This window comes from Lepisosteus platostomus, chromosome 15 (genome assembly GCF_059453375.1).
Source record: "Lepisosteus platostomus isolate fLepPlt1 chromosome 15, fLepPlt1.hap1, whole genome shotgun sequence".
Lineage (NCBI taxonomy): Eukaryota > Metazoa > Chordata > Actinopteri > Semionotiformes > Lepisosteidae > Lepisosteus > Lepisosteus platostomus.
In genome coordinates this window covers 18,493,236-18,507,784 of record NC_142625.1, presented here as the reverse complement: position 1 = coordinate 18,507,784, position 14,549 = coordinate 18,493,236, and the positions used below count along the sequence as shown (strand labels likewise).

General features: G+C 39.6%; 1 protein-coding gene and 1 long non-coding RNA gene across 2 annotated transcripts in view; one reads left to right on the top strand and one right to left on the bottom strand.

The window, feature by feature from the left end:
- pard6b (par-6 partitioning defective 6 homolog beta (C. elegans)) overlaps positions 1-13,011 on the top strand; it is a 41,686-nt gene extending 28,675 nt beyond the window's left edge. The window contains exon 3 of the mRNA XM_088608115.1: positions 3,909-13,011. Within this exon, the coding sequence (XP_088464241.1) occupies positions 3,909-4,762 (854 nt within the window). The 3' untranslated portion in view covers positions 4,763-13,011. The remainder of the gene's footprint in view (positions 1-3,908) is intronic.
- Positions 3,826-14,549, bottom strand: part of LOC148648131 (uncharacterized) — a 17,453-nt gene continuing 6,729 nt past the window's right edge. Inside the window, exon 3 of the long non-coding RNA XR_015926783.1 lies at positions 3,826-4,908. This is a non-coding gene — a long non-coding RNA (uncharacterized LOC148648131). The remainder of the gene's footprint in view (positions 4,909-14,549) is intronic.

Sequence of the window (14,549 nt, the reverse complement as noted above, 5' to 3'; positions counted from 1 at the left end):
TAATTGAAAATAATAAAGACCTTTTTAATACAAAGGTAAGCACATTTTATCATTTAAAAGTAGAAGCCTATTTGATTTCTTAAAAAACAGAAAATGTAAGTATCTAGGTATTTGTAATTCAGTGATCTGTGGTTGATGTTTGCTATTTCATGGATCATACATGTGTAACCCAGCACTCCTTTCTCTATACAGGACAGTGGAGACTTACTGTTTTTTAGTGGCTATGTCATTTACTGGCAAGTACAAACAAGTGCCTTGCTAACAAAACGTGAAGACTACAGCAGCAAAAGCCATTGATTTTTGTTTTATCTGTCATATTCGTTCTTCCCGGGATCTAGTTGTCAGATATTGTCCAATAGTTAGGTTTTCATGACATCCTCGATGGATGATTGATACAAGATGTTCGGTTATGGATTCAAAGGACGAAACTTCCTTTTTTTCTTCATCTCTTTTTTTTTTTTTTTAAATATTCCACTGATTTTTCACATGCCTGAAGTTCTGCCACCAAAACATGTTGCACTTTTATTTGAATGTGTGTCCATTGTGAAGGTGCCTGCGGGTCTCCCTTGATGAAACCGTTTAAAGGTTTAACAGTGAGATATAAGATGAGCGCGTTTTCTCCATGATGTTTGAGTGGGGAGCTCAAAGTTTATAATTATAACCTATAATGTCATAGATAATTGCAATATAGTACATGAAAATTAATATTGAGAAATTGGTTCTTCAATTTTGGTAGCAGGTCATTTAAGCAATTCCATGTTCCTCCATTTTGATTCTTACTAAAACCCTTTGTTTGCATTGTAGTCTTTAATCATGTGGATTAGCAGCCATCTGTCAATATGTTTGTATGATTGATCTGCACTAGTCGAACATCAAACCTCAGGGGGTGCCAGGATCAGGCAGTTGTTTTTCCTTTTATCTCCTGGGAAACATAGGTAACTAGGCTGCTTACAATAGGTGCCTTGTTTTAGCCTTGTCATTGCAAGCCTTCAGTTGAGAAATAATGGGGCCACAGGCTACTGCTGTTTTCCAGGTGCTGTTGTCATCACTCTGACAACCATGGGAAAAAGACCTGTAGCAGCCTAGGCATGAATTAGGTTCTGTAAATCAGCAGTGATAAAGCCTGATGGTACATTAAGGGTCGATCGTAGCCAGGGAAACAAATATTGTACATTCTACAAGTAGTAGTCTGTCGAATTGTTTGTTGAAAATACTCAAAAAACGGAAGGGGAAGTTTGGGTGGTGCGTAGGGAAGTTTGCTGATCCTGTCATCGAGGGGTTCAGAATTAACCAGTGCTGAAGAGCGATAGAGAGGCTCTAAGCTGGGCTCCTGTGAAGCCTGTGATGGCTGTTCCAGACTGTATCAGAAGAGTCTGCCTGGCACAGTACAGTATGTTGGATGGCACAACTGTGCTGCTTCATCTCTTCTGTTTTTGCAAGGATTCACTAACCTTTCAGACAAGATCTGATGGCAGGCTGTGCAAAGTAACATGGAAGTGTTGTCCGCTAGTGAGAAACGGGCAGAACACAAGAACAGTGACAAACAAGAGGAGGCCGTCTGACCCTTGATGCTTTTATTTGCTAAGTGGTCGAAGGACCCCGCAGAGCCAGTTCTTGAAGGAAGCGAACACCATATATTGTACGGGTTGTAAGGGGGGAGAAGTTCTTAATTTTTTGTTTTCTCTTAATAAGAATGGCCTCGGTATTAGCTGCCTTTTATTATTGCCTGCTGTTCATGTGGTGATGGGGGATTTAAAAGCTGGGCTTGACTGAGGGAGGAACAGACCTGTGTTGATATTCTTCTGTGCTGGGAACTTGAGTGGGAAGGGTGTATTGGAGGGTCATCCTGTAATTTTGGGGTCAGAGAGGAGAAGACAAGATGACTTTACAGGATGACCAAAATTAAGAGATCATTCAGTAAAAAGATCATCATAACAGGTAAAACCTCAAAGTTGGCTGAGGTAATTAGTGGTGTACTAAAGGGATCTGTTTTAGGCTCCTAATTTAAATCCTTAATCTGTATTCTGTACATAGTAAACCAGGTCATTTTGCTGATGAAAGAAATGCAGTTGGTGGCTGATGTGGTAGCAACACCAAAGGAAATACAAAAGACACCTGGCAAATGGTTTTCTGTGCAAATAAGTACAAAGTACTACATAAGGGTGTGTAGAAATGTACAGTATAGATCAAATACTAAACTTGCACAAAGATCCAATGGCAATTTAGAAGCTTATTGACTCAGTTTCCTGTAACAATAGGGAACAGCAAAAATAATGTCCAACAGAATGCTAGTGAAAATTGTCTGTTTTAGGCAAAAATGACATTTTTAATTTAGCTTTGTCACCACTTTATAAAAAAGGATATTGTTACTCAGAAAGGTGTTCAAGGAATATCAGTCAGATAATTTCTTGCTCTCAAAGGAATGTCAAAAAGGCTAAATGTAATTACTCTCCTTAGTGTTGAGCAGAGGAGATTATAAGGAGATTTGACTCAAGTTTTTTAAATCCTTAGAATAATTGATGTAGTTATTCCAAGGACTACGTCAAGCTCAGTAAGAAAAGGCGGACTTAGGATCATAACTGGAAATAATGAGCGCATGCTTTTAGGTATGCAAACCTAGGGATTTCTTTCTAGTGGGGGTATTGATTTAAAATAATGCCCGCCAAGCTGTTGAAACTGACACTCTGAAGTCCTTCTAGAGGAGGATGTTTTAGAATCAATTGGCAACGACGTATAAAATAAGATGGGCCAAAAAGCTTTCTCTCATTTGTAACCTTTCTCAGGTTCAACACCCATTTTAACATCCTAATTTCACAAATCCTGATTGCAGATCTCAGTGGTTGTAGTTGATGGAAGACATTGTGAAGTACCCAGTTAATCATTGTCAAGGCAAAGGTTTGGTTACGATCCAACCCTAACCTTTGAACCTGAACTTTGCAGTTACTCGATAATCCAGTTACACTGTGATGATTAAGCTGCTGTGGAATTCTGAAATTTGGTAATAAATCTGAGCACAGTATAAGAAAGCTTTCTAAAAACATTGTACAGTGTATTAAAGGAATAAGGTGAATATTTTAGAAAATATTATCACAAATTGCAGCTCTCAAAATGTTTGAGTACCTTGAAATTAACTTCAAGAGCTGAGAACAACCAAAAAATTCTGATTTAAAGAAAATAGTGTTTCGGTTAATGAAATAACTGAGAGTTCAGGTGGAATTCGAACTAGCACACTTTGGTTAAATAGAGAACAGCATTTGGAGAATCCTGAATGGAACAACTTTCTACCCAATTGAAAATCCTCCAGACAACCGAATTAATGGCCAGGAAGTCACTGTTAATTGATGTTCAAATGTGAGATGCTGGGTTCACGGATCTTCTAACCAGGAAGTTGTAACTGTTCCACAAATGTATAGACTGGTCTCAAAGTTTAAGCTTTGCATCTTCCACAGATGAATAAAAACTCTCAGGAGTATTCATTCACCGTATCTGTAACAAATTACATTTAGTCTGGCCAGGCAACAGAGTTTATATAATAAATGTGACTAACTTTCAGATAATCGTTTTTTGTAGTGTTCTAAGTAATCATAGTAGTTACCTTGCCTGTTTGTGACAAAATTTGATGTTGTGTCCAGTCACTTACACAAGCACTGATTACAGTGATACACAGTTTGTCTTTCCTTTTCTGCATGTATTCAAATTGCATGAGTCTTGATCCCCTAGCAGCAACACTATGACCAATCAGCAGGTATAAAAATGGTGACTTATGAATTATATTGTGTTGATACATTCAGCCCATCTTAGAAAAAAACAGTTGGGTAAACAATCTAATGTAGCAAACCTCATTCACCTTCCTGGGCTTTATTTGTCCAGTTTTGCTGTACTGACCCACTGTCCGCTTGTCTCTGCAGAGGAGGCAGATTATTCTGCGTTTGGCACCGACTCGCTGACGCGCAAGAAGAATGTACTTTCCACGGTCCTGCGGCCAGACAACCACCGCAAGAAGCCTCCGATCATCATCAGCCTTCCCAGGGACTTCCGGCCGGTGTCTTCCATCATTGACGTGGACATCCTTCCCGAGACCCACCGCAGGGTGCGGCTCTATAAACACGGCTCGGAGAAACCGCTGGGCTTCTACATCCGCGACGGCTCCAGCGTTCGGGTCACTCCCCAAGGCCTGGAGAAAGTTCCCGGGATTTTCATCTCCCGGCTGGTGCCTGGGGGGCTGGCCGAGAGCACAGGCCTGCTGGCGGTCAACGACGAGGTGCTGGAAGTCAATGGCATCGAGGTGTCCGGGAAGAGCCTGGACCAGGTGACGGACATGATGATCGCCAACAGCCACAACCTCATCATCACCGTCAAGCCCGCCAACCAGAGGAACAACGTGGTGCGCAACAGCCGGACTTCAGGGAGCTCCGGCCGGTCCTCGGACAGCGGCACGAGCCACTACGGCTACTCCGTGGCCCCGGCGGCGCACATCATCCAGAACTTCCGGCCCGAGGAGATGGAGAGCGACGAGGAGGACGAAGACCTGGTCATTGAGGTTGGGGAGGAAGCCCGGCCGATTTCCAGGGCTGCGTCGGCCAGTACCAGCATGCCCTCCTTGCCCAGGTACGAGCTGCACCTCGGCCTGAAGCAGAATGGCTTCCTGGCTACGAGCAGCAGCGCTGGCTCGCTGACTGGAGCCGAATCCGGAGCCGAGCGCAGGAGTCAGGGGCCGAAACGCCGGAGCATGGAGGAAGAGGGCACTGTCATCACGCTATAGAGCTTTAAAACAGCCCTGTGGTGCCATACAGGAGGTGGTCCCCCCTGCCCGGACAGAAACAAGGTGCTTCACGGGGCGCAAGGGGGGTTCCTAGTGGGGTGGGAGAGTGTATTCTGGGTTGCTGGATGCAGGTCAGTCCCTTTTAACTGGATACAAAAAAGAAATAGTGATTAGTTAGCTAATACAATTTTTTTTTTAATTGACAACATCATCGCGGCTAAGGATAGCACGTCTACAGCATTTCGGAATATCAAAAAGCAGTTCCAATACCTAACAAACCAAAACAATTTATATATGTAGAAGTATTCAGTTCACATTGCCTAGATCATTGTTTTAAATCAGTGATTTTTAATATTTAATTATATCCATTTACAATCTTGTGATTTAGCGTGTGTTTATCAAATATTTTCCAGCAGTTTCCTTTATGAACACAAGATCAAGAGTTCTGCTAAAACTATTTTAGCCTGGTAATGAAATGTTTCTTAATTTTTGCAAATTTAGCACAGGTCTGAAAATGTACTCTTTAACAGTAGCTTTTTAAAGTTTAGTGAAGATTCATTGAGTGTTAAGTTTTTTCAAACAGTTCTTTGTTTTTTTTTCCCTAACATTCCATTTAAGTTGAGTGAAGAGACTGTAAATTAGTTAAAAACGACCTGATAAGGCTTGATTTGCATGCACAATTTTCTTAAAGCTTAAAATTATAGAGCCTCTGCATGGTTAATATCTGATTAGCATGCATAAAAACTGATACCATCTCTTTGATTCTGACATATATAGGTTTATTTTTAATTTAATAGTAAGAACACACATTCATTATTGACTAGGCAGATTTTAGATGTTTTTTTTTACACTAAGTTTCTGTATGTTAGGTCAGGTCCAGTATCCTGTTCCTTATTCCACTCGTTGTTCTGGGTGATTCTCTGTTTGCATAGACTTCTATGCCATAGTAAATCTTTGTTCAACCAGTGGTTTAATAACAAAAACACTGCATTTGCAGCAAGGAAGTAGAGTACAGAAATCTGAGCTGCATTCAAAAAGATCTGGATCTGCAGTAGAGCACAGACCAGCATTGGAATATCAGTTCAGTGATTTTAATCCTTATCCCATTTCTTAACTGCAGTTTATTTCTTCCACTTTCTTTGAAAGTGCTGATTCCCTGAAATTAGAAACCACTTTTCCACTGCTTCCTTGACAGCTTCACTACCTGAAAACTGTCTCCCGAAGGTAGAGATTCAGATTTCTTTTCAACACCCCGTGCACAGTGTCGGTAAGACTGGCTGAAGATCTGAAGGCTATGTGGAGTCTATCTTGCTAAGTGAGTCTGGCGTCTGGGTCCCTGTACACACCTGTGCCTTTCTGTACACATTTTTTTGCCTTCCATCCCTTTGTCAGAAGTGCTACAGTCATATATACGGTATGATTTGCTTGATCATGGTCATGCACACCCCTGCTTTGAGTGCTAATCGGCAGTGTGACTTCGCAGGTGTCCTCAGGTCCCTGCTACAGCAGTGTGTGTGAAATGTTTGTTTGAAGCTTGTCAAGCTCAGGGATAATGGGAGGCACATAATAAGGTTTTGCAGAGCATCAAACTGTAGCATTACTGGGGACTAGGATCTAATTTGAAAGGCTGTGATTGAGAACTTGGTTTGCTTGTGTAAATCTGTGTTTTGATGGGGACGCTTTTGCTGAAATTGTTTGAAGTAAAAGTAAAAGGTAAAACAACACAGCATCAAGCACAGGATCACTCAGAACAGAGCAAAATTCGTTTCATACCAGTGAGCGAGCAAACAAAGCCATGCGATTTATATTTAAAAATCCAATCTCCGCCTTGAAGAAAATCTTTAAATAATAGTCAGTTTTGAAAGTTAGCCTAATTCTGCGAAATTGTTTTGTAGGTCACAGTTTTGAGGTATTTTAGAGTACCTCAAAACTGTATAGCTTTGCCATGAACACTACTGTCACGCATGTCTCTTAAGAATAGAACAGACAGCATCAGTGCTGGCTTGTCTCAGTGAGCCTCTTTCCTGAAGCACTGCACTGTTCATGCTCCCTGACAATGCAGCTTTCTTGCATGTCAGAATTGACAGCCTTGATTGTAGTTTTCAAAAAACCTTCAAAGAGTAAACCTAAAAATATTTAGCAAAAGCAGCTTACATCTAAAAACATACTGTGTTAGGGAACAGAAAAATATGAATACAGAATATCTGCTTTTTTCAATTTTTAGTCTGCCCCCAGATTTGAATACTTTCTTAAATTTCAGTTCCATACTTTATGCTTTATCTGATTAGCATGCATAAGCACTGATACCATCACTTTGTTTCTTACAAATATAGGTTTGTTTTTAATGTAACAGCTAGGAGATACCTTCATTACTGACAATGCAAAAAAAAATCCTTTATAGTGTCTTCTTCATTGTATCTTATTTTTAGGTCTGTCATCTTGGTGAGGACAGATGCAAATGTGAACTGTAATGTCCTAGCTGATGTTAAAGCATATTTTAATTTTTATATATTTATTTTTTTCTTAATGATAAGGGCTGTTTTTACAAATCTGCCTCTAAATTCTTGCATCCATCATCTGAGATTAAACTGGACATTTTTTCCATTTAGCATATGCATTCAAATAAGTTTATATATTCCCTGCCATATACTGCACACATAAAAGAAACCATTCATTAATGAATGATAAGGCAAACTATAATATGACCCTAAGATGTCTACTCTTTATAATGCTCAGAGCTCTCTGTACTTGCCTTGTTATATAGGCTGTTATTTCAGTGGCAACTTTCCATGCAGAATCTACATATTTTTCCCTTTTCTTTTATTGATCAAGCAATGAGATGGACGTCTGCACACTTTATCCCATTAAAAGTCCATCTCAGACCTGTGGCAATAGCCTGCTTGTTGTTAAATGGTGATATTTGCTTTCTACACAGTTTTAAGACCGGACTTCAGTTTGCAGTTGTTTTAAATGTCAGACTTCAGGATATTACAAGACTCTGTGGTACTTTCAGATGGAATGTCACCCTAAAAGAAAATTAGAAGCCTTCATTTAGCTTTGTATTTTGTGAATTTAATAATACAATTAGATGGTGGGCGAGAGCTGGTCCTAAAATATGCAGCATAATTCTGAAATACCACACAGTCTTGCCCTCCCCTTCCTTCTGTGGCTCAAACTCTACAGACTTCATTTCAAGACACAGCAGCAATCAGAAGGCATTACAGGAACTATATGAGCCTCGGTGTGTTGCGCTGTGCAGCCTCCTGTACCCGTCCCAGCAGGCACTGCACAGACGTGGCTTGCTGACAGGTGGAGGCCAGCAGCCTGTTTTCTGCTGGGCGTCCTGTGCAGGTGCTGATGGCAGTATGATGTACAGCCGTTCTGTTTTTTTTTTTTCATAAATTTGAATGTTTTTATTTTCCATATGAAAGGATTAAAGTGAACTGCAATGACACCTTGGGGCAGAGCGAAATTAGTATAAAGCATTGCCTTATTGGCAGATAACATGGTTTCCTTTAAGTTAAATGTCCTAGTCTACCTTGTCCTTCTTTTATGAGGCGAACTAGAAAGCTCTGCATTGACTTGCGCCTGTCGTTCTAGAGAGTAAAAGCGTGTTCCATAGACAAGAAGCTTTGACTTAAAGTAAATTATCTGCCAGTAAGAGAAAGAGTATGGAAATGATTTTAATCATTGATTTTTTTTTGTATATAACACCATCTCTTAATATTGTTTTGTCAAATTATATTTATTAGATCACTGGAAACCTTCTAATTACTGTCCTTTTTTACAAGATTGTTTTTTTATTTTAGAATTATGAAGAGGGGAAAATGGTTTGAAATTTGTATAATGCTGTGAGTGTCTCACCTTTTCGTAGGAAGAGACATGTAAGGCTTTGTCACAGAACCCTATATTTCCAGCATTTAATAAAATACATCATCTTAATGAAAATCACATTAAGCATTCAGTGTATAAACCTTTTCTTTTTTTCTTAGTTGGTTATTGGAACTTCAGAGGAGGTTGTTGCCCTCCACTCTCAGCCTCTTCTCTTTTCAATGAAACTGTGAAGGGAACGGTCATACCGTTAGTGTGTGTGATGACGACAGTCTGTTGGGGGCTCTTGGGAACTTTTTTCTTCCACTAATAGAAAACATTTCTGATTCACCAGTTTTTACAGCATTGAAGGATGATGGATGCCACTTTGAAAATGATATTGTGTAGGACTTTGAAAGCAACCTACTGTATATACATTTAAGTGGTTTGGTATTAAATGGCTCATGCAGAAACATCTAAATTAACAGATCCTTTGGTATCAAAGCTTCTTATAATGAGGCTGGCTGTTATAAAAAAATTAGGACAATTGAGGCATCTTAAAATCACATGAAGCAATTCACAAGTGTACAATTCTGAGCAAGCAATACGTTCTGAGCAAGAACATACTGTGTAAATGCAACCGAGTTGGGTTTGCTCACATCATCAGAAGACAATCAGTGAAGAGTTTCATGAGTCTCTGTTACATAGCCCGTCAGCCATGACCTTATCTGCTGGACGCTGCTCGGAATAGATAATTTTCTCACTTTTGGCGATAATAGTTATTATTATGGCCATTATGTCTTCCATATGACTATTTTGTGGTAGTTCATTCACATGGGTCAACACAGTCAACCATAAAGCTCATTTTAAACCAAACAGACAAGGTGAAGTATTCAATGCAGCAATCTAGAATCCTTGCTTCATTATGTATTAATAGCCTAATATGTTCTTGCTGCACCCCTTGAAAGACATGGAATTCATACCAGTGCTTCTAGCTGCTATCATTCTCTGATGTTAAGGCAACATCATGGAACCCACCTACATCCTTCAATGAGGATTCACTGTTCCATATATATTCTTCTGCTTACCTTCATATAGTTGTACTAAATGCTACTATCTTCATATATTTTTACTAAATGCTAAATGTGTATATTAGTTTATTTATACTTTAGTCATACATGAATTTGAATGTGGATAAATGAATTATTGTTGAACAGAAATATTTGTATCCATTGGTCCAATTTAAATTTTCCAAATCGGCCATGTTTTAGGAAAGGTGAAGGTTTTTGTATAGGTGGGCTGTTAGCTGTCCAATATGGGATCCTGTCATTGCCTCTTTTAGCATTTATTAACAATATCAAACAATCTCTACCAACGCTTCTTTTGCCCCAAAACACCATGAGTAACATTTGGAGACACAAAGGTCTGCTCTTTCTTTTTAATTTAACACTGAAAACAGAAGGCACTTCTTTTCACAAAGGACTGTGGCAGTCTAGAACAGAGTACCTGGTCATGTTGTGAAAGCCCGTACCATCGCTTCTTTCAAGAACCAGCTGGATGATGACCTCACCTTCAGATCACTTAGCTGCTCAGCATGTGCTCACAGCGCAGGTTGATCCTTATGGCTCAGATGTCACTGGTACAGGCTGTCACGAGCCAGGTGTGACTGGTACTGGTACAAGCAGCTCAACTGGCTGAACCAGTGTAGGATAAATATGAATCACTCAGCAAAGATCACCTTGGCTTGTGTGTCTGCTGTGGCTAGCCGAGCGCCTGGAGGCTTGCACTGACATCAGTGACTGGAGCTCCTCCAGTCAGTGTTGGCTCTCCTGTCGGGCACCGTGGATCTGGCAGCATGTCCGCAGATGAAAAGCTCGAGGGCTTCCCAGTGGCTCAGCTGGTTGAGGTGGTCATTTCAAGTGCAGCCTGGAAGCTGAGTTAGTCTTCATCTAAACATACTTCAGAAGTCACATCTTGTGAGCAATGTTCAGAAACAATTGTCAATTACAAATTGCTAGGTATGTAATGAAAAATATTTAGATTTCCCGTTTTTAAAGTTTTCTGGTGCATCAGTGTTTGAATGTCAGACAGAGTACATTGAGATATTTTCCATATCACCGGGGGAGACTAAATGTGGAGGATACAAAGCTTCTTGTATTCCTTTTATCTTTACCTCGCCAGTAAATAAACCCTTCTCTTCTCGGTGATGATAATGAATAGTGTACATATTCAAATTCCAAAAAGGCTATGAATTTTAGACACTCAGCATTTTGTACAGGGTCTTGAAGTTTATTTAGTGTTTTTAAGTTCACTTTAGAGTCTTGAGTTCAGTTTGGGTGTCTCTGTGTGAAGTTTCTGATCATGATGCGCTTAATTTAATCGTTTAACTGGCTACTCTAAATTGCGTTTAATATTTTGTTTTAGGGTGTTCTGAAAGGGATTAAGCCAGGGCTATCTGTAAAGCTTCTCCTTCTGTGGTAGTTGTTTCCTGGTATACTCCCTTAATTACTTTAGGGACAGTTGCTGGACAGATACAGAGAAGTCTGTTTATTGTGTCACTGTCTTTGTGATTAGAAAAACACATTCTTCAAAGCCTTCAGAATGAGAACTGGAACTAAGAACGTTGTAAGGAATTTTCGCTGGAGAAGCGGGTTGAAGATAGGAGTCTTAATAAGAGCTCTACAGACTGCTGCCGAGGCCGCGATACTGCGTGATGAGGATCTTAAGTGCATTCCCATGAAATCAGCAGTGTGATTCTTATTGGAAACAGAAAAGTTTTCAAGACCCTGGGCAAAACAAGTTACCACAATTACTATTAAATCTGACTTGTTGGAGAAGTGTGAAAGCCCTGCGATTCTGGCTAAACTGTAAGATCTTTACAGGAGAACAACAACCTGCGCTATTGAAATAGAAGCTTGTCTTTGAGGTGGACATTGGTATTATTTTGTACCTATCTGTGCACAATTTAATGGTTAAATACTACACAAAATAGATCCTAGCTGATGGAGCTTTAACCAGATAGAGACGGCTCAACTAGGGGCACTAAGCCATTACAAGTACTGTATACATGTACTCCCAGCAATGCTAGTACCAATTTGTACAGCTGGGTGGACTGGTGCAATTTAGGCAAATACCTTGCCTCAGGGTAGAATAGCTGCTTCTGGTTAAACTCACTTAAACATCCTTTTTCCGCTTAGAGTTCAGAGCCCTAACAACCACTTCTGCCGTAAACACAGTTTTACCTTCGTCGAAGAGGACGGCATCACCTGAACACAGCAGATGAACGTGGGGTGAATAGCTATCATTGGTCAGGTTCAGCTTTTGTTGCGTTGAAGAAACATTCGACTCTCTTGAAAGTTGTGCACTTCTTTGTACTCGCCTGAAGTTCAAATAATTGTGCTTGACAAGTCCATTTCAGCTTGTGTTTTACACTGCTTTTTGTTAAATCTGCATTGGTCACATTCACTGTTTTGCAAGACTTACAAGTAGACAAATCCACGCATTTAGAGTGCTGCTGTGAAACGTTGCTACTGAGATCACATCTGAAGAGATGATAAGTGTACTGCAGATTTCCCGAGTAGTGACTCCCTAACTGGCAGACAGATGAAACTGCAAAAGCAGCACAGGATATTAAAGTGATCCAAAACACATTTTGGCTTTCAATAATCGTGTTTGTGGCTTTGCCACAGTTTTGTCATTGTCCGGGAGTAGACTGGACAGCCTGGAGTTCCTCTAAGGATCTTGACAGACATTTTCAAATCTGAATGCATCTTTTCCCCTGGACGCATTTCAGCTGCTACTGAACTGCTAGATCTGTCTAGCATATCAGATCTCTTACAGCACTGGAACAGTAGTTGAAATTTTAATGTTTTTACATTCTTTTGAATTGCAAAATAAGTATTCTTATCATTTATTGTTCCTTAACAATTTTTTATTTCCTCTCATTTGGTGGCTGTTCTTGGATGTGAGATACATCTTTTCATCTCATTTTATTTTTTATTCCACCTTCTTTAATTTTAGAGGACATCTTAAAGAGCTATTTTTTCTCAAAATTAATGTACCCATTAAAGAAAATGTAACAGTTTTGAGTTGTACATTGAAAACAAAAAAAAATCAACAAATGCTGTTTATTTCCATACTGTGAATATTATTTTTCATGGAAGAGACGTATATATATTGGAATATAGGCTTGTATAGACAAAATGGGCTTTTTACATTTTTGTTAATGTTCCTTTTTTTAAAGAGTAATGATTTTAATTGTCACATGATTCTAAGGCATAGATTTGTACTGAAAAGATCAGTATTTTCTTATCACTACTGTATGCACATTTGTATCACGTAATAAAAATGTTTTAAAATAAGATATCTATATATAGATGCACTTGTATAATAGTGATTTATATGAGCTGGAAAAAAATAAACTAATATGTAGAACAAAATTGCCTGAATTTATTTGAGCTTGTGAGTAATGCAAGGTACTGGGTAAATGTGCAATTATAAGTTTTACTGTGACTTTTTTCCACACGTTAATGATCCAAACATGTGGCTCATATAATTAAATGGTATTTGAAGATCAAGGTGGAAACTATTGTTCTTGAAATGTTTTTTATGGCAGGATTTGCACTGACTATTCATGCAACTGAGATCATTAGGATTGTCAGGGAAAATAAGAGGAATCCAGCAAACCTGTCATATTTGTCAAATGTGTTTCAATATATTGAATATCTTTTATTAAGCAAAACCGGACATTTTGTAATATTTTTAGACTGTAGTATTTGGGCATTGAAACATTGTTTTTGTTAAACATAATACAATAGCGTAAGTCAACAGTAGTAAATTAATTAAGGTTCCTGATTCATTTTAAAAACCTGATCATAGTCACAGTAATGTGTGTGTGTGTATGTATGATGAAACACTTCTACCCCAGATGTGAGGTAAGTAGACCTCTGTTGGCTTATACAAAAGTTTAGGTTATTGTCATCATTCCATGATTTGCAAAACAAAATTAACAAGTGAAAGTTGCTTATTATGGATCAAGTACAGTAGGTACCTGATTTTTGCCCCTGACAGCTCAAGACACAAGCATGTAAACGGCGTGGCCTCTCGGCTGTAGTTTTTTCCCACAGGTGACACAAGGCATTGCAATCCCAGGTGGGGATCTCCTGTGAGTGAAGCCGTAGGTCATGAGTGAATCTCGCCTTGTGCCAACGAGCTTCATGAAAGAAGAAAAGGTTACTTTGGTCATGCAGGTGAGCCGGGTGTTGGGCAGGGGGATAACCACAAGGAGCAGCGTGCTAGGAGCTGAAGCTGGCATTAATGGACCTCTTTGCCAGTATCCTCCATGTTGATGCAGAGGCAACAGTCATGCAGCGTGGTGGTAGTGCTATCGGAGAGGTTGCTGTGACAGCTCTGAGTCATGTGATGACTATTTTATGGGTGCAGCTGGGTGTACAGCCTAAGCTTGCTCCTATGGCCTGCTGATCCTGTGATTAACCATTTCAGAGTCGATCATGGGCTTCTGCTGGCTGGTAGCACTGCTTGAGTTTAGTGTTGGTAGTATGGATAGATCCTGAGCGTGCAAGCGACTTAACCTTGTGACCTTCCTTCCCACCTCATGCACAGGACTGTTCTCACTCTTCTACCGGCTTGTCACACTATTACTGTGTGATACAGACTGGTAAACCATATGCACATCACAGCCTCGCATTGTGTCCAGACAAATCAGGCAATTAGCGGTGTATGAGAATAAGAGTTTCGTTGCATCTGGGTTTTTGATAGATGCTCAATTTGGGGTCTGCTTGGCCATCTGTAAGAAGTATTAGGTGTTAATTTGGGCGATCAAAAAACAACTTAGAAAGCATACCTTTTCAAATAAAAACAAATGTAGACATCATTAAAAAATAATTTTGTATTCTTCCTGTAAAAACGAGTTATATGCTACTTTGCCAATTTTTCTGACATTTTGCATTGCTCAACT